The sequence below is a fragment of the Sturnira hondurensis genome, unplaced genomic scaffold (assembly GCF_014824575.4).
Source record: "Sturnira hondurensis isolate 20B ecotype Veracruz unplaced genomic scaffold, ASM1482457v3 Scaffold0001120, whole genome shotgun sequence".
NCBI lineage: Eukaryota > Metazoa > Chordata > Mammalia > Chiroptera > Phyllostomidae > Sturnira > Sturnira hondurensis.
Genome location: NW_028073751.1, coordinates 3,689,465 through 3,717,071, shown reverse-complemented (window position 1 = coordinate 3,717,071; position 27,607 = coordinate 3,689,465). Strand labels below are relative to the sequence as shown.

At 41.5% G+C, this 27,607-nt stretch overlaps 1 protein-coding gene across 4 annotated transcripts in view; it reads right to left on the bottom strand.

Annotated features, from left to right (window-relative positions):
• Positions 1 to 20,671: 20,671 nt before the first annotated feature.
• Positions 20,672 to 27,607, bottom strand: part of LOC118998204 (protocadherin alpha-C2) — a 104,042-nt gene continuing 97,106 nt past the window's right edge. For 3 of the 4 annotated variants that reach the window (XM_037062241.1, XM_037062226.1, XM_037062250.1), the window contains one exon: positions 20,672 to 22,984. In XM_037062241.1, the coding sequence (XP_036918136.1) occupies positions 22,674 to 22,984 (311 nt within the window). In that variant the 3' untranslated portion in view covers positions 20,672 to 22,673. The remainder of the gene's footprint in view (positions 22,985 to 27,607) is intronic. The other variant, XM_037062235.1, reaches the window with a different exon arrangement.

The window sequence follows — 27,607 nt, the reverse complement described above, 5'->3', positions numbered from 1 at the left end:
GTGCTCGAGTTTCATTTTTTTGCATGTAGCTGTCCAGTTCTCCCAACACCATTTGTTGAAGAGACTATCTTTACCCCATTTTATGTTACTGCCCCCTTTGTCGAATATTAATTGACTGTAGAGATTTGGGGTTATTTCTGGGCTCTCTGTTCTATTCCATTGGTCTATGTGCCTGTTTTTATGCCAGTACCAGGCTGCCTTGATTACAGTGGCCTTGTAATACAGTTTGATATCAGGTATTGTGATCCCTCCTACTTTGTTCTTCTTTTTCAAAATTGCAGCTGCTATTCAGGGTCTTTTATGATTCCATATAAATTTTTGAAGTGTTTGTTCTATGTCTGTGAAATATGCCATCGGTACTTTAATAGGTATTACAGATTATATCATTCTCATGGGTGAAACCAGTCAATGTCTTCCCACAACAAGGAGAATACAATCTGAATTCTCTAACATAGCCTACAAGGCCCTGCATGAGCTAATCCTACCTAAATTTCCAGGCTCTTGGTAGCCACTTTTTCTCTCCGTCACCATCAGCACACATGAGCATCTTTCATCAGTCCCTAGAGCACTGCTATCTCTTTAATAGTGGGCCCTTGGGCTGTTTTCACTACCTGGAATGACACACTCCTTTTAATCCTTCAGTTCTCAAATTACTGACACCTCTTTAGAAAAGCTCTCTTAAACTTTCCTATCTAATATTCCTGCATTATTTTTGTATCTGCTGTAAAAAGTTACCACCAGTTTAGTGACTGTAAACAACACAAATTTACTCTCTCAGACTTCCGAAGATCAGAAGTCCAAAGTGGGTCTCACTGGGCTGCGATCAAAGGAGCTGTTGGCAGGAGTTCTTTCCTCGTGGAGGCTCCTAGGGAGGATCCACTTCCTCGTTGGTTAGGTTTGGTTTGGCTTTCCCCAGCCCGTGGAGGCGGCCTGCCCTTCAGGGCTTGCAGCCCCTTCTTCTACCTTCCAAGCCAGCAGGGCAGCAGTTTAAATCCCTCTCCAACTGACACTCTCCCCCACCCCACCCCACCCCACCCCCCCGCCCCTGCCTCTTTTTCCACCCCTGTGATAAAACCAGATAACCCAGAATAATCTCCTGGTCCCAAGGTCAGCTAATTAGCAACATTCACCACTGCCCCCATCACGTAATATAACCTATTATATTACCTAATATATTATATTACGAGTCTCACGCTCTGGAGACTCAAGCGCTGGAGTCTAGAATCTGAACATCTTTGAAAGGGACATTATTCTCCCTACCACAGCCCCCCTCTTTTGTTCTGGCACGGCATCATGTTTATTTCCTGAAAAGCACTAACCACAGTTTTTAATCATTTTATGTATTCATTCATTTGCCCACTAACTGGCCCAGCTCAAATGTAAGCTCTGTAAGAGCACCAGGCCAACCTGATTGGTCCTCTGCTGGCTCCTCGTTGCTCACTGCAGTGCCCGGCACCCTGTGGGAGTTCACTGAGTGTCTGTGGAAGGCAGAACTAGATGATGAGGAGTTTAAGTCTATGTTCGATACCTAGCAGCTCTCTTTGTTTTTTGTCTTTCCTTCTCATATAAAAATATAAATTGCATCTTGGCGAAAGGGGAATTTGTGGAGGAATCATAACATAGATTTTTCGACTCTCCTAACTCATCGTAAAAAAAATTATATACGAACTCACTGTAAACAAAATCATGCCTACTGATAAAGGCCTATCTATGTCTCATATGTATCTTTATCTTTTACTGTATTTAGAAGGATAGTTTATAAGTTACCTCCTCCTAGACAGAAACATATCACAGGGCTCATGCTGCTGAAGATAGATACTCTGTGATGATGAGTTGGGATTCTCTGCTACAGTCGAGTGAAAAGATGCGGTGCGTGGAGCTCCGAGTACAAACTAGGATGTAGCTGTGCAGACAGACATCACCAGGTAGTCACGGTTTGTCTCTGTTTTATCAGGTTACAATATCAGACACCAGAGTTTTTTTTTAAATTCTTAGTGAGTCACTCATTTACTCAGCAAATACTTATTGGCCATCTATTGTCAGTCACTCTCTAGGCTCCAAGGACACAGTATGAATAACACAAAGTCCTGCCTTTAGAGAGCCTGCATATAGTCACATAATATTCCACCAGGCACGGCGAGTGTTACAAAGAAGAGAGGCGATAATGAGAGGTGGTAGGAGGCTTTGAATGGAGATTTGATTTATGGCATAAAAGGATAAATCTGGTTGCTGTCCGGGTGGAAGAAGGGGAGGCCCTTAAAAGGCCATCGGACTAACTCAGACGAGATAATGGCAGCTTGAACTGTGGTGATACTGCTGGAGTTCATTACAAATGGTTGGATTTGGGACATATTTGAAAAATAAAATTGACATAATTTGATGATGGACTTGGATGCAGAATGTTAAATAACAAAAGAAAGAGCCGCCTTCAGTTGGTTGGGGTATCTCGGTGACTGGCAGTGCCATTTACTGATATGGGAAAAGTTGGGGTTAGTTTGGGAATGAAAAAAAGAGGAATTTTAAACGTGTTAAATCTGAAATACAGGTTAAACATCAAAGTTATGTTGATGAGGCAATTGACTATTTGGGTCTGAGGATTTAGGGGAGATATCACATCCCAAAATATGAATTTTAGAATAAAGATTAGAAAAACCCTAACTAAGCAATGACACTCAATGTGATCATCTAGGGAACTGGTGAGGACAGAGAAGCTGGCCAGTCCCAGGGCACCGTGACCTTTTGAGGTCGACAGAATGGGGCGAAGCCTGCACAAGAGACTGAGGGAACAGGCAGTGTGGGAGGAGGAAATTTGGGACAGAATGTGCCCTGGAAGTCATGTGGAGGAACTATGTCAAAAATATGGAAGGAAAGACTGCTGAGAGTTTAGGAAGATGAAACTTGAGAGGGAAAGGGGGAGGTCCTCTGTTGAATTTCCTATTTTATCACACTCAGTGGCTTTCAAAGCATTTTCCAAGACCTCCACTCGATACTCTGATGTTTGCAAACTAGTTCTTTGTAGTACTGTGTTTATACCACAATGATGCCATTTCCAATGTTTGCCATTGTGATCAAGGGGCCTCTTAATCTTGCACACCATCCACTCCAGAGAGCGCGTAAGTCCTTCGCACGTGCCCAGCAGTTTTAGAATGCAGTCACTAAATGAGCTGTGCCGCCTCCTTCTCACAGAAGTGTTAAGGGGAGGGGCTTCTCTTCTAAAAATGGTTTCACTTCACCTGACATTCAATCAGCACTATAGTCATTCAGTTACTAAATATTATTAAGTAGCTCCTATGTGTTTGGCCTATCCTAGGGCCAGGAAATACGATGTGGAGTGAGATGGGCACCATTCCAACTTCACAAAGCTTGGATTCCACAGGCAATATAAGCAATCAGATTGCTACAGTGAATGTGTTACAGACTACCATCAGAAGGGCACAGGGCACTAGAGTAACTCAAAACAGCAGGTGGGATGGGGTTGAAAGGTTAGGAGAGGCTGGGCTCTGCAAGATAAGGAGTTATCGGGGAAGGAAAACTGTGATCTAGCAAAAGAGAAATGCACAGCACAGGGTTCAAGCCAGTGAAAGAATGGAAGGATAGTGCATTTGAAGAACAGTGTGAAAAAGGAAATAAACTTCATCATTATTTTTCTCTCCTTTAGGGTGATCTGTCTCAATACTTTTAGTCACTTTCAAACTACCTTAAAAATTGATTTTTTGTTATTATGGATAATACATGAATAAATATGAATAATCTTAATGGAAATATTATGGAAAATCAAATGCTGGAATATTGTGGAAAATCAAATTTTATTTTTTAACTTTAAAGGGTATTTATTTTTATGCCACAATCAATATTCATTGTTAGCTAATATATAATAGCTAATACAGATAAGCACTAGAGATTTCATTAATTTTTTCCAGATAATTTTAGGAATATTTTAAAGGTATTATTCTCTAACTTTTCCAAGACTGCCTAACCAATCCAGTTGTTCATTAATTCACTCTCATGTGGCTCTGGGGAATACTTGTAAATTTAAGCACTTTTCTTTATCCCAGTTTTATAATAAGAGCCATATAAGTACAATAATTTATTAATAAATATGTATCAAATGATGCCTCACTTCTAATATGGTCTTACCCTGAAACTGAAAGAAATACAATTCATTTCTAAATTTTAATAAGCTTCCTAATAACACTTAGCTGGTGAGTCATCTCTTATTATTACTGGGTGTGAAAGAGGTAAGTGAACATAAGTGATTATATGTTTTCCTTATATTATATTATATTATCATAATTTTAAATAAATAATCAATGAGGCTATGTCTACATTCATTTTTATACCTCTCCATTAGCCGCATCCATGCACAGCTACATAAAATAATCATTATTTGCATACAGATGAACCTAAACTATTGCAAATATGTTTTACATCATTTTCTGGTTTGTCTAGTTTTAGTAGTATAATATTCTAATTCTTTGAATACTGGTAATTGGTAAATGGTATATAGAAATGGTTACTTGCTACTGATAATCTTTGATTAATCAGATTTTCCTTTCTAGGCATGCTGGATTGATTTTGCAACAGATGAAAAATCACTTTTTTATTTTATTAACCACAGAACGCTTGGATAGAAATTGATTAACAGTTCCTCTATCAGCAGAGAAGTCTCCAACTGGAAATTTTAGAGTATCTCCCCAGAGGTTTGAAAGACAGAGATTTCTTATGCTAGAATGCATGTAGTCTAAGTGAACTTGGCTCTTAGACCCCATGGCAATGGCAGAGGGCTATGGCTGCTGATAAAGACAGCATCTCTACCTTTCAGAAAACAGCTCTCTGACACCAAGTGTAGTTAAATAAGCTGGGTGGCAACAAAACCCCTGCCTTCATAGAGTTTATATTCTTGGGGGTGAGATGGGAGGAGGGGAAAGTAAACAAAGTACCAGTAAATAATGTATTAGATGGAGGACAGCTCTATAGTGGAACATAAAATAGGGCAGGAGGATGAGGAGTACCTCTTGAGGGTGTGGCTACACAAAAAAGGTAAAATCTGCATCAAAACAAGAACAATGGGAAGATGCAAGGCATGTGGATATGTGAGAACATTCCAGATAAAAAGCAGTGTAGCTGTATCAAAGTAAGAGGTAGGGCAGTGGGATATAAGAAGCTAGAAAGGAGTAGCTTGTGTCTTGCCTTGTAGATGATTATTATATCTTTGGCTTTTACCTGGGAGACAGAAAGACTTTAGATGAATGATCAAAACTGACTCATGTTTCAGACTAATAATCAGGGCTGTTGTGCTGAGAACAGACTGGAGAAGAGGACAGGAGAAAGGGCATGAAGACCACTTAGGAGGCTATTGTAACAACCTGTGAAAGATTACAGTCTATTGGAGCAGAGTGGTAAAAGTGGCTGTAATTAGAATTTTTTGATTCCTAGTAAGTTTTGAGGATTAGAGACAATAGGAGTTGCTGATGAATTAGATGAGAGAGAGAGAGAGAGTTCAAAGATAACTCTGGAATTTGTCCTTAGCAACTAGAAGGATGAGTTGCCATTGATTGGCACAGAGAAGAGATTTGGGGCAGAAAGATCAAAAATTTGCATTTGGAAATGTTGAATTTGATATGCCTATTAGACAGCCTTATAGAGAGGTTAAACTGAACTAACAAGGAAAATGGGGACAGATTCATAGATGGAGAGCGGATGACAGCTAGTGGGGGTGGGGTGGTTAGGGGGTGGAGGAATTGAGCAAAAAGAAAACAGGACTCATGGACATAGACAACAGTGTAGCAATTGCTGGCAGGAGGGGGGTTACAAGGAGACTAAATGGTAATGGAAAAAATACAATAAAGACTAAAAAAGAAATATTAAGTAGCCAAATAGATATATAATCTGGAGTACAGGAAAGATGATGGTACTTAAGACAAAATTGATGCTCAGTGAGTAAATGGTTGGTAGATCTGTGGGACTGTATGAGGAATGTATGAGAGAAGACAAAAGAGATAAGAGATGTAAGAACCAATCCTTCTATCCCTTCAACATTATCTTAATGGTGATGACAAAGAAATAACCAAGAAGATGCAGAAACTAATCAAGTGATACAGAAGAAAAACCAGTAATGTGTGAAACCCATGTAAAGAACATGTTTCCAGGAGGAAGAGGGGACTAACTGTGGTCAGAGTTGCAGAAAGAAAAGTGAGAATTGGCAGATGGGACGTGAGAAGCAGAAAGAACATTTTAGTGAGGCCGTGATGGCAGAAGCGTGACTAGAGTGGGCTCCAGAGAGGGTGGAACGTGTCCTTAGTAGGTTGGTTGCTGCCAGGAATACTGATGGTATAATTCTAAAGCTATTTTGTGTATATCATAAGATAGGAAAAAAATAAGGAAAGGTTTAAGTGCTCTTTGGAACCAGGATTTTCGCTGAAGGAGAAAGAAAATGTAAGAACCAAGTGCTGCTGTATTTTAATCGGAGGTATTAGAATAAACTCACAGGTGCAAGTCCACTGTAAGAGCCCAGAAACACAGACACTGTAGCAATAAACACCTATCATCTTGATTTGGGTTTCAAACACTATCTGCCACTAAAAGAGACCAGAATTCCACAGAGAAAGACCTGCTTCTAATCTGGGGCAAGAAATGTGCAAAGTAAGCCTAAAGCATTATATTTTTAGAAAGCAAGGATTCTCAATGAATGGGGAAGACACAGAGCTTACTTGAAAGGGATATCACTGGCCAAACTGAGATGTTGAACACTAAAAATACTAATGATGGTAATGTATTATAACACCTTGAATAAAAATAAGTCTGTTTCTCCACATTCATACTCAAAAGAGAGAGAGAAAAGGAATAGCAGAAATTCTTCTGTCCAGAAAAAGAAATAGCTAATAGATGTTGGAGAAATTATACAACTGGAAAATTAACATTTTTAACCTCCAACATAATAGATATTATCAATGAACAAAACAATAGGATCTTAAAACCTCTGTTTTACCTGGGTGAAATTATTTAGGGAACATAATAATTATGAGTCCTCAAAGTATCATCCCACAAATTACCTACTCACTCCTAGGTGAAAATACATAAGTATCTCTACAAAGGAGAGATGCGGCCGTCCTTGCCTCAACTGGGGACTGAAGTTACCATCACCATAATGATGGTAACTTAATATCACCATAATATCACCAGTAGGGAAACAACCTGATACTGATGCCTCCTGATAAGGGGCAATAAAAATGTAGGGGCACTGTATATACACATATATACTCAGTCTAATCGTGAGAGGACAGAATTAGACTAGATCAGAATGTGGAACATTCTACAGGATAACTAGCCAGGACTTTTTTTTTCAGTCACTTATGTGAAAAGTAAATAAGATAGGGGAACCATTTTAGCTTGAAAGAGACTGAACATCAATATGAACCAAATGCAATGAGTGAAACACAATTGGATCATGAATGAAAAGAAAACTGTACATTTGAGGACAACTGATGAATTTGAACATGGACTGTAGAGACGGTAGAACCACTGAAATAATGTTAACTTCCCTGCATGTGCAAATACCATCATGATTGCATAGGAGGAAGTCCTTATATTTAGGAGATGCGTGCTGCATTATTTAGCAGTGATGTATCGTGATTTTTAAAACTTACTTTCAAATTGAAGAGGGAAGCCAGATGATCTGATGCTTGAAATTGATATTAGGGAAGTGTTTGTTGCCGGTGTTGATAACTTGATGTCTCTATCTGACTTGAGTAGGGGTAAGTGGCTGAGGTGGGTAGAGTATTGGCTAATTGCAGTGGAGAAGGTAAAAGAATGGAGATCAGACTATTAGGGAAATATCTGTATGTATACTGATACCACCAACATGAAGAACTAGCAGTCAAAATCTTCAGGAAATGAGGCTGAGTGACATGGGTCAGTAGATGACAGCCACAAGGTAGTGAGTGGTAAAATTTGCAGACATGAGATTCTAAGCTGAACGTTGTTATGCAGAAGAGAAGTAGGTGATTTGGGAGCAGTGATGAGAGGGAAGAAGAGAATTTCTTCTTTCTAGGCCCAGTAACAGTAGTGTGAAGGAGAAACCATTGCTACATTTTAAGAAAAATGAAGGAGAGGATATTTCTTAGTAAGAAGGTGAGTTTTCGGGAAAGAGGCTGAGTGTATAAAGGATTTTGCTGGCTGACCAGAGAGAGCACAGTGGGAGGGTTCCAGGAGCTGAAGACAGTGGAAATAACACAAGAAAAGAAATTCTCAGAATGACAGCGGAGTTACTCTCTGGGGCAAAAGAGTGGATGGGGGAGTTCTGAACTTTTGGAGACTGACAAACTGTACCATTAATTCTGCTAGTCCCAATGGCAGGCGATGTTAGTAAGGCTGTGATTGGGGGTGAGGTGTGGGGAACTTGTCAGGAACATCCAGAATTATGAGCTAAAACTGGTGGCTTCCTTAAGCACAGGGCTACAGAGAAACCCCCTTTGACCCCTGCCAATGCATGTTTGGAGGCCAGAGACAAGGGTCAGTTGACATCCAGCATGAGAGTTTCTTTCTGCTGCTTGGAGTATTATCCACAGTGGGAGGAATGGGGTGGGGGGGGGGGGTCTGGCTTTCGAAACACTTGGAAGATGCTGCTGCTCCTGAAGCCGATGCTTCTCAGGAGATCAGAACACTGGACTGAGAGCTGTCTGTCAAAGACGCCAGCTCTCACACAGGGCCATGGCCCATGACAACCGAAGGGCAATAAAGATGTCTGAAAGGTAGCACTGAGCTGAAGAGTACTCGGTCTCTCCATAGTTTTCTCTAGGAAAGGTACTCCTGAAATATGGAAAGTTTAGTTAGAGCCTCCCAGATGAGTTTTTTCTTTAAGTTTAAAAGTTGGCTACTTTCTATCACCAAGATCAGAAATACAGTGGCCTAATCAGTAACTGCGGACATTTTGAAACATCCTAATATTTAAAAGGAAATTAAAAGGAAGTCTTGCTTGCTATCGTGGCTAAAAATCACAAATAGACACACACATACTGAGTCACTGTAATAATTTTCCAGTCTTAGTTCACTGAATCTCTGCGGATCCAATTTGGCATCAAATAACAGCCCATTCTTCTCTGCCACTCTGCTCATCGGGGGCTGATGAGGAGGCCGATAGCACCTTAGCTACAGAGAATGAGAAAGAAGTGCTTTCAGGTGACATTTTGTGTTGGAAAAAGTCTGCACATGTAAAAGTCTGGCCTGTTTTCTCTGAGCGACGCTAAGCAGTTTTGGAGACTTTAGTCATGGCATCTTTTCTTAAATCAACTTAATTAGGTAGGAGGTAGGATACCTGAGTTTGCCTCTGGTTATGTCCCTAACAATTACAAGTCACCAGCTTACTTACTTACGGTTTCTCCATCCACACAAGTGAAAAATCAAAGTGCCCCAAAGTGTCCATGGGGATGCCTGCGCCACTGCTGACCGGGACCAGGGTGCTTCGACATCCAAGCTGGAGAGAATGTTCACATCTTCTGTTGCAGGCCTTAGGGCACAGACAAGCTGCTCCTGTCAGAAGGGACCTCACTTATGCAAAGAGGACAGAGGGAGGCAGATGCCAGACTCCAAGTGGGATGCTGTAAGGAAGGTCTTCAAAATGAATTAGGTTCTTGGAAGGACACAGCACACCAAGAGGGATGGAAAGCATTTTGTAAGTAGAACACTAAGGCAGTGATGGGGATTTAGCTCATCTGCTACCATATCACCTATAGTCAATTCTGATGCCCATTTACCTAATTATTCAACTAAAATTTTCAACTAAAGCATTTTCTGGAGCACTAGTTCCTAATCCTCACTATGAGTTAGGTGATTCTGACAGGGAATTTTTAAAAGTACAAATGCCCAGATCACAGCCCCGGAGGTTCTGCTTGTTTCCTGTGGTCGAGCCCAGGCATTTTCAGATAAACAGATAAAACAAATAATGATATTTTAGTATAAATATGTTCCAACTATTGCATGGGACATATTGCACGAGTCATACTTATTGTAAAAAAGTTATTTGTTACTTATCTGAAATTCGAATTTAACTGGCTGCCATATGTGTTTGCTGAATCTGGCAATTCTACCTGGCACTCTAGNAAAGTACAAATGCCCAGATCACAGCCCCGGAGGTTCTGCTTGTTTCCTGTGGTCGAGCCCAGGCATTTTCAGATAAACAGATAAAACAAATAATGATATTTTAGTATAAATATGTTCCAACTATTGCATGGGACATATTGCACGAGTCATACTTATTCTAAAAAAGTTATTTGTTACTTATCTGAAATTCGAATTTAACTGGCTGCCCTATGTGTTTGCTGAATCTGGCAATTCTACCTGGCACTCTAGGTTTACCCAGGGCCGGCAACCACCCTTCAGATGTATGTAGGTTCTACAGGTTGAACTGGGTTTATTTAATTTTTTTAAATAATTTTGCATCTTTTAAAAGTACACTTTTCTCATTTCTAGGCAGTTCAAAAATTCATTTTTAGCCCATGTGTTTTTAGGAGACTATTATCTATAATTTTCATATTTCTGATAAATATGAAATATTTCTGATAAATGTTTTAATGTTAGGTTTTATGTGATTCTTCCCACTTAACCCTTTTAAAAATATATTTTATTGATTATGCCATTACAGTTGTTCTATTCCCCCCCTTCATTCCCCTCCACCCTGCACACCCCCTCCCCCACCATTCCCCCCTTTAGTTTATTACCACGTGTCTCAAGTTCTTTAGATTCTATATTTCCCCACATCCGAATTATAGGGGTACCAGAAGGGGAAAAGAAACAGCCATGAGTGGAAAACATATTTGAACAAATAATAAAGGAGAACTTTTCCAGTCTGACAAAGGAAATAGACTTCCAGGAAATCCCCTACTATTCTTGCCCTCCCCGCTGTCTATTTTCTACCTACCGTCTATGCTACTTATTCTCTGTACCTTCCCCCCCTTCTCCTCCTCCCACTCCCCTGTTGCTAATCCTCCATGTGATCTCCATTTCTATGGTTCCGCTCCTGATCTAGCTGTCCTCTTGGTTTGCTTTTGTTTTAGGTGTGGTTGTTAATAACTGTGTATTTGCTGTCCTTTCACTGTTAATATTGTTCATCATCACTTTCTTATATAAGTCCCTTTAGCATTTCATATAATAAGGGCTTGGTGATGATGAACTCCTTGAATTTGATCTTATCTGAGAAGCACTTTATCTGCCCTCCCATTCTAAATGAAAGCTTTGCTGGATAGAGCAATCTTGGATGTAGGTCTTTGGATTTCATGACTTGGAATACTTCTTTCCAGCCCCTTCTTCCCTGCAAGGTCTCTTTTGAGAAATCCACTGACAGTCTGATGGGAACTCCTTTGTAGGTGACTGTCCCCTTATCTCTTGCGGCTTCTAGGATTCTCTCCTTCATTTTAGTCTTGGGTAATGTAATTATGATGTGCCTTGGTGTGTTCCTTCTTGGGTCCAACTTCTTTTGGATTCTCTGAGCTTCCTGGATTTCCTGGAAGTCTGTTTCCTTTGCCAGACTGGGGAAGTTCTCCTTTATTATTTGTTCAAATAAGTTTTCCACTTGTTGCTGTTCCTCTTACCCTTCTGGTACCCCTATAATTCAGATTTTGGAACATTTAAAGATTTCCTGAAGGTTCCTAAGCCTCTCCTCATTTTTTTGAATTCCTGTTACTTCATATTTTTCTGTTTCATCATTTTTTTCTTCCTTCTGGTCCACTCCCTTGATTTGAGTCCCAGTTTCCTTTCCATCACTATTGGTTTCCTGAGCATTTCCCTTCATTTCAATTAGTTTAACCTTCCTTTGTTCCTCTAATTTGTGACTAAAATCAACCAGTTCTGTGAGCATCCTGATCACCAGTATTTTGAACTGTGCATCTGATAGGTTGGCTATTTCTTGGTTGCTTAGAGTTATCGGCTCTGGAGCTTTGAGTTCTTGAGCCATATTTTGGATGGTTGGTGCCTGTTACTTATGAGGAGCAGAGTCCTATGTGGTCACCAGGGTGGGGCCACTCAGTTGCTGGGTTGTGACGCTGTATGTGGGGGCGGGGTCAAAGAGGAGCAATGGTGGTCCCCTCTGCTGCTTTCTGCTGCTGGGGCCTGCGCGGGTCTGTCTCACTGCTCACTCCTTTGCTGGTTTATCTGTGCGTGAATGTGTGACCGAGGTCAGCCTGCAGCCCTGCACCCTCATTGGGTCTGCCCATTGCTACCCCACACCTGGGATCCATCCAGCTACCTGCACACCTGGGTCGGGGGATCCTTCCTGCCCGTCCATGCTCCACTGCTGGCTCCACCCCTTTTACCAGTCCCGGTTGAACGGTTTGCTGTTGTCGGACTTCTGTATAGTTCAGTTTTCTGTTCTTTGGCTGTGTCTTTGTTTACTAAACCTTTGTTGTATTCAAACTTGGTTGTGGGAGAAGGTACAGTGTTTCCACCTATGCCCCCATCTTGGCGGAAGTCCCAATTTAACCCTTTTGAGTGCTTATTTCCTTTTTGCTGTTTGCTGTTATTGTTTACAAGTGAAATAATAAATATCTGCAACTCAATTTAACACTCCAGGGGGAAAGTAAGGAGATTAATAAAACAACTGGCAAAATGATGATATTTGTTCAAAGCTGAATGATGGCTACCTGAGGGTTCACTGTACTAATCACTCTGATTTATGTATTTGAAAGTTTTGGTATAGTTTTTAAATTAAAAAAAGTAAACACATGGAATAGACGTCTCTGAGGAGTGAAGGACCAGGTAGAAGCTGGAAGGATCAGGTCCTTAGAGCTCTCCCATAGTGGAAGAAGGAATGAAGAAGTATCACCTTACACCTTTGTAAACATCAGAAATTATGATTCTTTTGAAATGTTTAATAATTTATAGGTGACAAGTAATATCTAATTGTTTTATTATTACTTTTACCTTTGATAACTAATGAAGTTGAACAGTTGAACATTTCCCAAAATATTTTTTAAATTCTCTGGTCTGGCCCTGGCTGGTGCGGCTCAGTGGACTGAGCACTGGACTGCAAAGCAAGGTGTCACTGGTTCAATCCCAGTTGGGGCACAGGCCTGGATTTCAGGCCAAGTCCCCAGTGAGGGGGGTGCATGGGAGGCAACCACACATTGGTGTTTCTTTCCCTCTCAGTTTCCTTCCCTTCCCTTCTCTCTAAAAATGGGTGAATAAAATCTTTTTAAAGTAATAATAAAATAAAAGTCTCTGGTCTGTTTATGTCTCTTAGAGCCTGAGCATTTTTATTAATTTGTAAAATTTCTTTCTACAATAAAAATTATTTTTATATTTTCTGTTAATATTTTTGGCAGCCTATTTGCCTTTTAACTTAGTCATAAAATAAATGTGTATAATCAAATCTATTCTATTTTTTGTGCTTCAATTTATTGCCTTTAAGCTTAGAAAGTTCTCCCCACAGGTCTTTAATAGGTATGCATTTTTATTTTACTCTAATTTTTTATGGTTTAATTTATATTTAACCCTTTAATCCAAATGACATTTATGTTTTGTTGTATGGTATAGGTGAAAACTATTTTTTTTTGTCTGCCTTCAGCCCATCTATATCTCCACGTTTCCTTCTTTTAACTCTGCTTTCTCACTTAACTCTACAGGCATGCAAACAGTGGGGGAATGAAGTGGAAAAGAAGTATAAAATTATTTGGTTTTTGTTCCTTTAATCAGAAGGTTACCTCTGTAAGCAACCAACTTTTTTCTGGACACTTTTCCTCTCTGTCTAATATCCTACAATGTGCGTGTTTTCTTGAAATTAAGATAAAAGTTCTTTGAAAGTTGAAGCCCTTGAAATGTAAGATGGAAAATCAGCCTAACTTAAGGTTAAGGCATATAAACAGGAGAGTACACTCAGTGTGTCCCATAGAAAATGCGTGGAATTAGAAAAATTAAATTTTAACATGATTAAATATTGTGTAGATTCACTTCATGTAGGTGAATTTTGTGTAGTGTGTCAACTTTCTGAGTTCTCACTGAGAGTCATAATCATAACCTGACTCTCATTGGAGATGAGGTGAGCAGGTCTAATAACCATAGTATGGGAAGGAGGAAGGGGAGCAGAGGAAAGATGAGAAGGAGAGGAAAAATGGTGAGAAGTAAAAAGAATCGGAGAAGGGAAAGAGGGAAAGAGGATGAATCGGGGAGTTGGGAGGAAAGGGAAAGAAAGGAAGAGAAAGAAATAGAAATTGATTTCCACTCATTCGAGACAGGCTCTGTTGCCATGTTAACTTTTTAAAACTGGCTCACATTTATTAAGTGCTTCCTCTGTACCTGACCCTATTTTAAGATCTTTACAGATATGAATTCTTTCAAATCACTTATCTCTTCTAGTGTATAATTAGACATTAGTGTCAAAATTCACTTTATTGTTATTGTTAACACACCTTACCAGCCCTTTCAAAAAATCTGAGACCCAGGTCCACTACTTGGGGAGTTAGTGAAACATCTGAACTTTGCCATGTGGGCTCCTTTTCGGGAAAATGGAAGAAAAAAATCTTGCATGCTCTAGTTTGGTCTCAAATCACTATGAAGACTGAAGGGTACAGCTCCAGAAGCAATGCAGTTGGCCCACTGTACTGAATGGTTCATCAGCTCCTGATCCAGCAAGCCCTTTGGGACACAGGCTAATGTACTATGTTCCTTCCACTGAAACGTCCAGTCTGCATTTATTATAGTAATTATCCATCACACAAATATACGAACTGAACATTTATTCTGAGACAACACACTGTAATCTATCTGCTGAGCCAAGTAACACCATGAATTTTTCACACTGTTTTAAGGCCAAATTTGCTGCTCAGATACTTAAAGGCATCTTGTATTCTGGTAAATAGTTGACACCTGTTTTGTGCCAATCTCAGCCTATAACAATAACCAATAGCAATAACCTATAGCAATAACCAGTGTTGTGGCTGGCCCCATCCTTGTGGTTAGTATAACAGTACGGTGCCCTCAACAATAACCATCAAGAATTTGCGGGGGTGGATATTACTTACACATCCTAAAATCTACACACCACGGAGGGTGCAGGTGGAGAGAACAAGCTGAGAGCACAGGCCTGGGGTTCTGTTTTTGTTAAGGTTGTGGATGAGGGTCCAGGATTGCGTGGGCTCACTGCTTTATAGGTGATTTAAAGTGCAAGAAGAGAAAAGGCAATCGGGCCGAAAGATCAGTTATGGAGATCAGCCAAGATTTGTGAAACAAAGGAGCCTGGGGGCTGGGAGGGGCAGAGGGCGTGGCCTGGCTCCTCATCTGGTCAAATGGCTGGCAATGTGTTTACTGAAATAGCCACCTTTGAAGTGGATGCTTTGCCATTCAAAGCTTAAGTCAGGCACTTGCATTACAAAAAGAAAAGCCAACTGTCAGGGCTTACTCTACAACCATAGCATCTTCTGACAGAAGAGATAGGAAAATCGTGCAGTTCACAATACTTAATGCCATACAAATTAAAACACGATTCTACGGCTCTGACTGCTGTGGCTCAGTGGCTTGGGCGACGTCCCACAAACCAAAGATCGCCTGTTCAATCCCGGTCAGGGCATAGGCTGGGGCTGCGGGCCAGGTCGCAGATTAGGGGTATGCGAGAGGCCACTGATCCACGTTTCTCTCACACATCCATGTTTCTCTCCCTCCCTTCCACTCTTTCTAAAAAATAAACACAGTCTTTTAAAAATAATAATAAACCACAATGCTTTTCTTATCATATTTACAAAGATAAGAATGGCTGATAATATCCATTGTTAGGCAAGGTGTAGAAATACTCAGAAACTGTTGGTGGGAGTATATCGTATTTTCCAGGGTCAATTTTGTAATATGTATAAAAAATGTAATGTGCCCTGGCTGGTGTAGCTCAGCTGATTGAGTGCGGGCCTTCGAACCACACGATCGTGGTTCGATTCCCAGTCAGGGCACATGCCTGGGTTGCAGGCCAGTTCCCAGCAGGGGACTCACAAGAGGCAACCATNTCTCTCCCTCCCTTCCACTCTTTCTAAAAAATAAACACAGTCTTTTAAAAATAATAATAAACCACAATGCTTTTCTTATCATATTTACAAAGATAAGAATGGCTGATAATATCCATTGTTAAGCAAGGTGTAGAAATACTCAGAAACTGTTGGTGGGAGTATATTGTATTTTCCAGGGTCAATTTTGTAATATGTATAAAAAATGTAATGTGCCCTGGCTGGTGTAGCTCAGCTGATTGAGTGCGGGCCTGCGAACCACACGATCGTGGTTCGATTCCCAGTCAGGGCACATGCCTGGGTTGCAGGCCAGTTCCCAGCAGGGGACTCACAAGAGGCAACCATACATTGATATATCTCTCCTCTCTTTCCCTTCCCTTCTAAAGATAAATAAATAAAATCTTAAAAAAAAGGTAACTAGAAAGTCCTTATGTTTAAAAAATGTAATGTGCATATATTTTTACTTAGTAATTCCACTTTTTGGAGTTTATCCTGAAGGAACACTGGATTAAATGCCAAATGTGGCTTTCTTTTTAAGAAAACTGTTGTTCATTGTAGCACTGTTTACAGTAATAAAATTTTCTATAACCTTTAATATTTATTAACAGGGACTGGTTAAATAATTTATGTCATAACCATATTATGGAATATATATAAATAATGTAAAATATTTATATTTATATTCATGTAGGGAAAAGTATGCAACAGAAACTCAAACTAGTACTGTCCTGGTTTTACAAATTTTTACACACAAAACTACTTGAGTTTTGACATGTGGGCTCCTTTGAGTTTGACGTGTAACGGCACATGTGGTGCACAAAGCCCTCCCTGTTCGGGACACACCTAGCCCTGGGTGTGTGAAGCTTGGGTCTGGAATTTAGCACTGCATTCAGTGCTGTTTTCTGTTTCCAGCAGCAAAAATCTGGATGGAACCCAACTGTCCATTAATAGAAGAAAAGCTGAATGCATTATGACATTATGATCTGCCCATTACGTGAAACTGTACAGGAATCAACAAGAATGATTCAGAACTGACCTGGACAAATCTCCTTGTTATTGTAAGTTTTAAAAAAAGAGCCTTCAGAGTAATGAGCATGCTATTATCCTTTTATTTTTTAAAAAAGCAATTAAACTTCTGTGATGTATATATATATTGAGATATAAATGTCATATAGATATATATGAGATATGTTTAGTTCTCTACATTTTCCCTAACTGGTTATGACAATAAGCACAACCTCAAAGGGAGAATAGCACCAGGCTCACTGAAGTCACCCTAATTGTAATAGGTGTGTATGTGTGTGTGTGCCTGTGGCGGGGTTGGGGGGGAGAGAGAGAGAGAGAGAGAGAGAGAGAGAGGTGGAAAAACACACCCAAATGTGTTAACACTGGATACCTTTGTGAGGGAAAGTTGAAAGAAACTGATGATTAGGTTAATAATTTTTCTTTCTATGCTTCTGGATTTGTGATTTATAAGAAAGAACATGCATTACTTTTATAATAAAAATTCAGCCTCACAAAATTTAAGTTAGCTAGTGAAAGAAAGCTTAAAAATTGAACTGTTTCATCAATCTACTGTATGTTTATGTCTCAGTTGGCAACTTTATTTTTGCTCTAAGACCAGCTACTGGCTGAGCACTTGCTTGAATTGTTCACGTGCTTTGTGGGTTGTCGATGCCCAAGTCATATGGTACATACATACATAAGCTAACTAATTGCTGGGTTTTTTAAAAGATTTTATTTATTTCTTTTTAGAGAGAGGGGACGTGAAAGAGAAAGAAAGCGAGAAACATCAGTGTGTGGTTGCCTCTTTTGTGCCCCATACTTAGGACCTGGCCTGCAACCCAGGCATGTGCCCTGACTGGGAATCGAACTGGTGACCCTTTGGTTTGCAGACCAGTGCTCAGTCCACTGAGCCACACCAGCCAGGGCTGGGCTTTATATTTTTCATGACTCAAGCTCCCTTATTTCTGTGTGGAGACTAGACTCCACACAATGGAACTAGTTACCAGTGTCTCTCTCACAGGAGCTTAAGCTCACAGACAAGCTCGCAGGCTTTTGGGGGGGTGGGGGGGCAAAAGACTTTTAAGATTTAATATTTCAGCAGGCATTTCCCCATGGCTCAACCCCAAGACAAAATGGGAACCAACAAACGTGTTGCCTAGCTAGTTCTGACACTCTTAGGCACAGTTTCAAAGGGAGAATAGCGCCAGACTTATTTACTAAAACCGCCTTTCTAATCATAATAAAAGTGTGTGTGTGTGCGCGCATGCACGTGTATAAAATCAGAAGGGAATTCTCATATTGCAAGTGGTACGTCCTGCTAGCCAACAGCCAAGCGAAGTCTGGGGGAAACTATGACCAGCTTCTTCTGCTTCAGGAAGCACATGAAAAGGTGATGAAATAAGGTCAAGGAACGGCCAACCTGCTATTATTCTGGGGGGAAGCTCTTGGGGCTTTCAGCAACTAGGGAAGTATGTCTGTGGTTTTGTGTGTGTGTCTAGAGTACTTCTTGATGTTTCAGCGGTTTTAAACACCTAGATTTAACACTAGAATTCCATTAGTTATTTGATCAATTACATTTGTGCCTTAGGATTGGGTTTTGATTTACAAAACATAAAATACATTAACAAGATCCTGAAACTCAGAATCTTACCTAGGAGCCTAAAAACCGGCAGTCAAGGAAGGCTCTGAACACCAGCTGGCGAACTTCACCCTCTAAAATGAGACGAATTGCAATTCTTCTGAAGAGTGAATCCCGCCCTTTGTTTACTCGAACCCCCTATCAAGTGGCTTGACCCTTTAACAAGATGGAACTTGTGTTGTCCTTGATTAGCCAACCCTTGATTAGTAGGACAGTGGGCAGCTCTGTGGATCTTTGGGCATTTGGCCCATCTGCCACAAGAAATCGTTGGAGGTGACTTGGCTTTCTCTCTCAAACTGTTGTACTTGGGCTCCCGTGAGAAGTATTCACCGGAGCAAGCAGAGTCCTTTGGTCCCTGGCTTTCAGGTCACTGACTGTGGAAATGCTATAAAAGACCCGGTCACTTGACCATTTACTTAGAGATCTGATTATTATTTACAATAGAAATATGTAAAGAGTTATGAAACTGACTTGACTTCTTTTACTTCAGGGGTGAGCGAAAATGTGGAGGGGTAAAAAAATGTTTTCCTTGCAAAGTCTATACTGATTTATTATACCATCCTCATTCACATTTTAATGTGGAGAGAAAGTGTCCTAAGTGTAATAGCTAAATCTGTGAAAAAGGAGTAAGGAGAGGGAAGAAAATGACTATTAATAATAATAATAACTATTTTTGAGCACTATGGTGTGCCAGACACCCCAAACCTTTTTGAGATCATGTCACTAAATCTCCCTACAAATACTATAATTACTCTCATGTTACAGGTGGTTAAACTGAGGCTGAAAAACTGAAAGGAGGCCAAGGCTCCCCAGCTAGGAAGCAGCAGGGCCACAGTGGTTTCTTTCTTTCTGTAGGAAGAGTCGCCATAGATCCCGGTCCGCCTGGAATGGTCCCAGTTTCCTTGTGCCCTGAAGTAATTATTAAATAGACTCAACAACAGATTATATGGTCGCTCTGTCTCAAGGCTTCTCAGTTTTGGTACTGACACTTTGGGGTGGAAATATTTCATTGTGGGGGGCTGTCCTGTGCACTGTAGGGAGTTTAACAGCACCCCTGGCCTCCACCCTCTAGATGCCCCAAGCAGCTTCCATCCGAGTACTGAAAACCAAAAATGTCTCCAGAGGTTTTCCCCCAAGGGACAAATCTGCTCCCCATCTAGAATCACTGCACCGAAAGCCCGTGCTCAGGAAAATTTAACTGCAGAAGGAAAAGAGAGTCTGTTTGTTACCGCATGTGTACCCTGAACTGAACCTCCCTTTCACAGTGGCTGGCACGCACACGGTACTCAATAAAAGCCCATTTCTTGGGGGAATTGCTCCCAATTACAGAGAGGTGCAAGAGCTAACCGAATAACAAAAAGAGGACTGGAGGGCTTTAATGACAAAAATTGGTTTGTTGCCATTCTCATTAGAGAAGACTGAAATAGTGTACTTGGGAAGTAACCCAGAAACCTCCTGGCTGCCCAACTGAGTAACACTGTGGTGTCTGATTCTTGACTCCACTGGGTGTTGTGACTAAGTAATGAACGTAGGAGCCAGGGAGCTAGACAGCCAAGGAGTGCTACGGTCAATTTCAAACAGCAACTTTCTTCAAAAATAACAGCTAAGCATAATCAGTGTTCTGCTTCCTCCTACTCTTATACTATGAAATGACCACCATTTCTTTCATACCACCATTGTCCATTTATTAGCAATAACAGAGGAAATACCAATAGCACCAATTAAAAATGAAACATGACGTGTTTTATCCTTACAGCTGTAATAACTAGTAACTAACATGGATTGGAAAGCACTTTGCAAAGGTAAAAAGTGCTAAAGTGCTGTACAGATACATTATAATTATCATCATTAATGAATTAGCCCGATTCTCCTAGTATTCAAAAGGCACGTAAGGTCAGATACATGGGTTTCAGTGGGGCAAAATGATCACAACCTACAATGTGGCAATGGTTCAGATGTGTTGGCAACAAGTTTTACCCCATGCAATCCTGCAGAGCTGAAGTTACACACCCTTCAAAATGTGGGAGAATGAAGCTCAAATAGACAAAACAGATTTTTTTGAGATTTACTACTTTTGTTTTGAAACAGACTCCTACCTCTTTTATGTTAACTTTTAAAATATAATCACTCAAACTTCTAAATTGTACATTTTAACAACATTAAAATTTCTTGTTTAAGGTGACAGTAAATTTTACTGTTCTCTATGAGCTGATATTCCAGACATCATTAAAATTTCAAAGCATTCTGCAACTCGAAAGAGGTCAGATTGGTAAATTTTGTGCTTGCGCCCTCAGGGAATATCTTCAGTATTCATTCCAGAATTGTTACTAGGAAAGAACAGCTTTATCTGTTCCCTTGCCAGCAGAAGTCTTGGCAAGAGACAGCTCTTGGCTGACCATAAATAAAATTCCTTGAATCACCAGTATCTTGATTTGAGAAATAAATTTTACTGTGTCTTACATACACAAAAGCTGATTAACAGTACTTTGGAAAAAAAACACTACTCCACTTTTCCACAAGTGTACCAAAGAAAATATAATGGAATTACATTCAACGATAAAGCTTAAAGTTCACTCTAGGTAATAGTTGCATTAACATTCACATACACAAGCACGGAGTCAGTATATTCGGGAGTCTTATAATAGCATACAGCATACATATGGGAGATTGGTCTTGGGTAACATCGTACATGTTAGCAAGAGTAGCAAGTCAGAGTGTCATAGAAAAGGTAAACGAAACCAGAGTGCAGGTGTAAGCTAGCACACCAGGACAAATCACAGAGGACTGCAGAGTCTGCTCACTGTGTGTGTGAGAAAACAATCTTTTTCTTCCATTTCTGGGTCTTGATAGTATTGGCTAGAGAAGGTTGTGTATGCAAAGTGCACGTAATTGTTTCTTAGAAAAGAGAGAGAGAGAAAGATCCTTTTATTTAGTAATTGATACATGCAAGAGGCAGCCCCAGAGTGACCTGAAAGAGTAAAGCTGTGATTGGCGGGTGGCCCGTATAATACAGATGTTATAGGCAATTCTCTTAAAGCACTTTTGTAGCAGCGGTAATCACCGAAATGGCTGTAGACTGAACTCGCTTTTGAGGAGAGTTTAGGGGAATGGTCTTCATCATAGTTCTCTTTAAAGATTTATGGTTATAGATTTTCTCTTTCTTAAATAAATCTATCAAACGACAAACAGCTTAAAGTGAGGTGTTGGGGTTTTCTTCTTTTTCTTTTGCTTTTGCATATGTGTCGTTGGAAAAGGATCTGGCCTTTTCATAAACGGTGTGCGCAAAAGAATCTTTAATAAGGTGAGCACAAGGACACGTACAGGAAACACATCAGATCTGCTTCTGTTGCCCTGGCTGGCCCCTTGCTGAACGCTGAACTATCGGCTTGTAGGTGCCACCTGTAGGGGCTGCTAAAATCTTGTCCGTGAGGGTGGTTTTGTCTGGTTGAGGGTGGCCCAGACCTCTTGAGTTGTATGATTTAGACAGTCTGGTTCCTGTTAGGTTTCACAGTTCCCCTCCAGACTGGTAACTCCCTGTTTGTTTGCCGTGGTTTCCCAGCCCTCCCTGCACTGCCTGGTCTATTCTGGCCCCGCCCAGCCAACATCTGGTACTTGCCCACCCCCGGTGGCCACAAATACCTAGTGGCCACAGATACCCAAGCTGCTCAATCTCAAAATCTTTCAGCCTGCCCTGCAAGTGTCATCAAGACAGGATCCCCGGAGCACAGGGCAGAGAGTCCAGCCTCTCACAGGCGGGGCTGGGAAGCCTCTCCTTTGCGGCGGAGGAGAAAGGAAACTTGGGTCTGCTTTCTAGGTTCTGAAAACAAGCCAGAGCGGAGAGAGAGAGTTAACACCAGACTTAGTAAAGCTTTTACGACAAAACCCGCTAAATGTGATCTAAACAGACACACAGGGCACTTGCTGCAGATTTCCGAGGTCTCTAAGACAGGGCTCAAGTGGAGGGGAGAACGAAGTGGGTAGGGAGTTGCTACAAGGGAGAGAGTTGCCTTTAATTACAAAAACTGGCTAAGTGGCTTGTTTCCCATCACATGACCTCACTGGTCACTGTTGTCAGTCGCGCTGTTCCCTTTCTCTTTTTTCTCCTGGGTCTTGTTACCCTTCTTCTTTTTCTTCTTTTTCTTGGTCTCCTCCTTTTTGCCGAAGGTTATGAAGTCACTTTTGTCAATTTGGCTGTTAGTGGGCTCCTGCCGGATGGAGATGATTGCAGGAGATCCTGGGATAATGAATTTGTCTGGCAACTCACCGGGACCAGATTGTTTGGGGTTGCCTGGTCCGTACTTAAAGGTCCAGCTGTTGCTGTTGACACCAGCACCGACTGGAGGGGACACCTCTCCTGCCTCTGGTTCTGAAAGACAAAACACCACAAGTCAGTAACAGAGCCAAGACACACCTCACGTGTCCCGTTAGTGGGTAGAATGTAGAAAAGCTACTTGGACGGGCCTGGCTTCCAAGGTGAAGGAAAAACAAAAACAAAAATCCCTGAGGTCCTAAGAGTGAATGTTCACAGGGCATTTCCTGGGGCAATCAGTGCCATTCACCTTCTACTGTGAGAGATACCCTGGGGTGCGGTGTGGTTTAACCACACACTGAAATACCTGAACCTCACCTGATGGTGGGTACTCCGGAACTGTTCCTCAAGCCAGTTTAGGGACCTCTGGGGTTTTCTGTCAGAGGTTTCAATAACGACAGTAACCTAAAAGGCAGCTGACACACCACATTCTGCGTCAACTGCCAGGGACTCCAGAACTCTCGTCTGCAGCTGTACTCGGAATGTCTGAATTATCTTCAGCTAATGGAGAAAAGAAACCTAAACTAGAGAAACGTGGTGTAGTTTGAGATGTTAAAAAAAGAGCAGGATATGTTACTTTTAGCATATGAATTTAAGAAATTACTTTGGCTATAAGTGTATTTTGTATCTACTCTGTCCAAAACAAAAACAAATTTAGTTGAATTAATTACAGTTGACCCTTGAACAAATGGGGGTTTAAAGTCACCTAACACCCAAACATCCAAGTCAAAGATCCATGTATAACTTCTGACTCCCAAAAAACCTAACTGCTAATGGCCCACTGTTGACCAGAAAAGCCTTACAAATATAACATAAACAGTCAATTAATATATTTTGTATATTAAATGTATTATATGATGTATTCTTACAATTAAGCCAGAGAAAAAAGAGTGTTATTCAGAAAACCATAAGAAAGAGAAAATACATGTACAGTACCATGTGCATTTATTGAAAAACACCCGCGTGTAAGTGGACTCATGTAGTTCAAACACATGTTATTAAAGGGTCAACCGTATTTGATCCTGATTCTTTTAGAATAACCTTCATTTTATAAATGAAGATGACTGGGTGCAGAGAGACACTACAGAGCGTAAGAGAATGGAATCTCCGGTTGTGAATCAGGCCTGTTTGGATAGAGCTCTGGGGGCCACCCTGACTTGCCAAACCCAGTCTCCACCCTCAACGCACTTAGCTGGGACTTAACTCCAACAATTACAAACCAATTTGGTAACTGCAATAACTAAGTCACATGTAAAGCATTATGGGACTCCACAGGAGACAGTTACTAATTATGCTGGAAAGAGTCAAAGGACATTCCAGAGGAGAGGAGGAATTTACACTTGGGGACATGATTACACATCCGCAAGGGTTCTCAATGCAAGACTCTCCTGAGGGTCTCGTTGGAAGACTCACCATAAATACACCAATGACTTCTAAAGAGTAGGGGTCAGAGCTAGAGAGGAAGAGTAATGGTCTGTCTGGGCAAAATAATCCCAGTGGCCATGACATTGGAGCCTTGGACACCACAGCGGTGTTCATGCCTCTGACACTGCTCCTTCGCTGGAGTCACCAAAAGTCCTCAAGATAAACCATTTATGTTCGACTGCAGTTGGGCTCACTAATTACATTATTTCCAAAGCCGGTGGTCACATCTTATTGAATCTCCCCGCAGCATCTGTCATCTCCTTCCTGAAACATTCATTTTTATGAGTTCCTTGTCCATCCATTCTCCGGAGCTTTCCTTCCCTCTGGCTATTCTGTTTCCTGGTTGGATCTCTTCCTTCATCCATGTGTTAGAGCTTCCTTGGGTCGGGCTCTAGAACTTCTTTTCATCCTCTTTCTCATTTCTGGATCTCAGCCACATCCATGGGAATACATACTACCTAAATATGCTAATGAGACAGAAATTCACATTGAAAGCCCCTGTCTCTCTGTGCCCAACTGCCTATCTGGTGTCTCGTCTTGGAGGCCTCATGGGCGTCTGAAACTGAGGCAATCCAAAATCAAACTTATGATTCCTCTAATTCTTTCTGAATCTCTGCACTCTCAATACATGGCCCTCTATTCATCCCAGTGCTCACGCCAGGAACTTCAGAGCTATTCTTCATTTTCCCCTAGTCTTCATTCCTCATTTATAACACATCAAGGCCTGTCATTTCTGCCTCCTAAATATACCCTGACTTTGTCCTCTTCTCCTTATTTTCACTGCTACTATGTTTTCTCAGGTGAATTACAACAGCCTCTTCCTTGTTCAAGTGGCTTCTATTTCTGCCTCTCTCTTAACACTCCATACAGTAGCCAGAGTCATCTTTATTCCTCCAAATCTTCCTTCATTTTTGAAAAACTGAAGTATAACATAATACAGTAAAATCCTTTAAAAAACAGAAATCAGATTATGTCACTCCCCTGTTTGAAATGATTCGGAGACCTTACACTGCCTTGAGGGGGAAAAAAACATCAAACTCCTCACCATGGTATATAAGGCCCTTCAATAATCAGATATTTTTTATTCCCCAGTTACACCAACAAGCCTCCCTCTCCCCACCGCCCTCCAACCACAGAGGCTTTCGGTTCCTCAAACATCCCCTGGGATTGTTTTTGCCTCAAGATCTGCACGCACAGGGTTTCTCTTTGCCCAGAATGATCTCCCCTCCATTCTTGGCATGACTCCCCCTTCTACAAATCCACGCTTACAATGCAACCTCCTTGGAGAGGCATTCCGTGAGCATCCTAGCCAAGCAGCACCCCTTCACCTCCGACTCTACACTGTAAGGTCCACAGAGGCGGAAAACGTATCTGATGTATTCACCCTGTGTTAACAGTGTCCAGCACAACTCCTGGCTCACAACAGGTGTTTAACAAATACTTGCTGGATGAACGAATGAAAGGACTGATGTGAGAAGTGGCAGAGGTGCCCACTCTTTAGCGGCTCCAACAGCCTTCTACTGACGGCACTTTCGGAGTCCCTAAAGACAATGTGTGAAAAGACAATGCAAAGGGCTAAGCCTGACTTGGGCACAGTGTAAAAGATCAATAAATGGGATCTCAGATGGGCAACTATACATGAGTGGGCAAAAGTGGGTTAATACTAAGTAATGCAATAATTAATAAACAATAATACAAGAATACACTGTTTCCCATATTCACCACTGTAAACCTACTTTTGCCCACCCTGTATGTGGTACAGGCTCTTGGTGCAGGGCAAGGATGTTGCAAATGCAGTCCAAATACCAGCAGGCAGTGGGAAAGGGAGTAAGAAACCGAGCTTTCTCTTCTAAGCCCCTTCCCTGCACCAGCCTTCTCCTGCCAGAGCTGACTGACAGGGTAGCTCTTTGAGCAGAAGGCCACAGATATTTTTCTCTGAGGCAGCTTTCTTTGATTCATGTAAGACAATCAGATCTGCAATTGAGCTCAGCCGGAATCTGCCTGTTTACCTTTCAGACAGGGGCCCTGACCCTGAAACACGCAGACAAAAGTGGGAAATGGATTTAAAAGCCTCTGATTTGGCGTCCAGGGGAATCGGGTTTCAACGCCACTCCTCAGTCCTTTAGTGGCTCTCACGGGAGCCCAGGATGGAAATTTCTTCTGCAGCCACAGCTGGGACTCTGCATGAGGCCTTTCCACTGCCATATGGAGACGCAGAGCTCAGAGATATCTTTATCTTGCAGAATGGAGCAACATTAATGGTCATGCCTCACAGTCCCCTCATAGCAGGATCGCTAAGAGTTAATGAGCTTTTTTACCTGTCATTTGCTGGGAGCCTGGGTTCGGTCTGACTCAGCCTAAACTCCAAGAAGCAACGAGACAGCCATTCAGGTGCGTCCTCCTCACACTCAGCTTCTGCAGAGCAGAACAAGGTCTGCTTGCTCCACCCCTCACAGGCAGTTGTGCCTAACCTGTTCTGGCTGATGTGTGAGCAAACACTTCTAGGGGTCGTTCAAGCGAAATAATAGTTTAAGGATCTAACAAACAATATTTACTGACCTAGTCTGAGTCCCTTTTGGCCCAGAGCACTGAAACCCTTGGCCAGCTTTGCCTATAAAATGCTGTGACTTTGGGGCAGAATCAAGGAGATCCTCTCTCTGAAGAAGATGAAAAAGAAAGACATACCTTTCACGCCCCTAACCCCTGCTCGGGGCCAGTTCCAGCAAACTGTCAATCAGGGTAATGTTTTCTCCTTCAATACCGCTTCCCTTCCCCCTCCTGGGGCAAGTCCCCGCCCTTTTGCTCCCGGGAACCACCTCAGGGGCAGACAAAGACGGGACTGAAATTCAGCCAAGGCTCAAATGAATGGACCAATCAGAGCCTGGAAAGGATTTCAGACCCTCATCAAGCCTGTGGAGGTCTGCATCCCTGACCTTCAGATTAAAACCCAATAGGATTTGAAAATGTTAATAAAATGTAATCATCGCAGTAAATGGTTTTGCTGTTTTTTAAAAAATTTCCCCACAACAGGTAGGAATACATTAAAAAATCAGAACAACCTACATTAAGGGGGGAAAAAGCACACAGATCTGCAACTTTAAAACTGCTCTCCAGAGGTAGCCGACCCCTCACTTAACCCTATAATCCAGTCCAGGCACTTCCCTTAGGCACCACCCAGGGTCTTCTTGGCAACACTCCTCACTTTCTTCTTTCATGCCAAACCAGCTCTGGCTGAGGCTCAGCCTCCCTGACTGA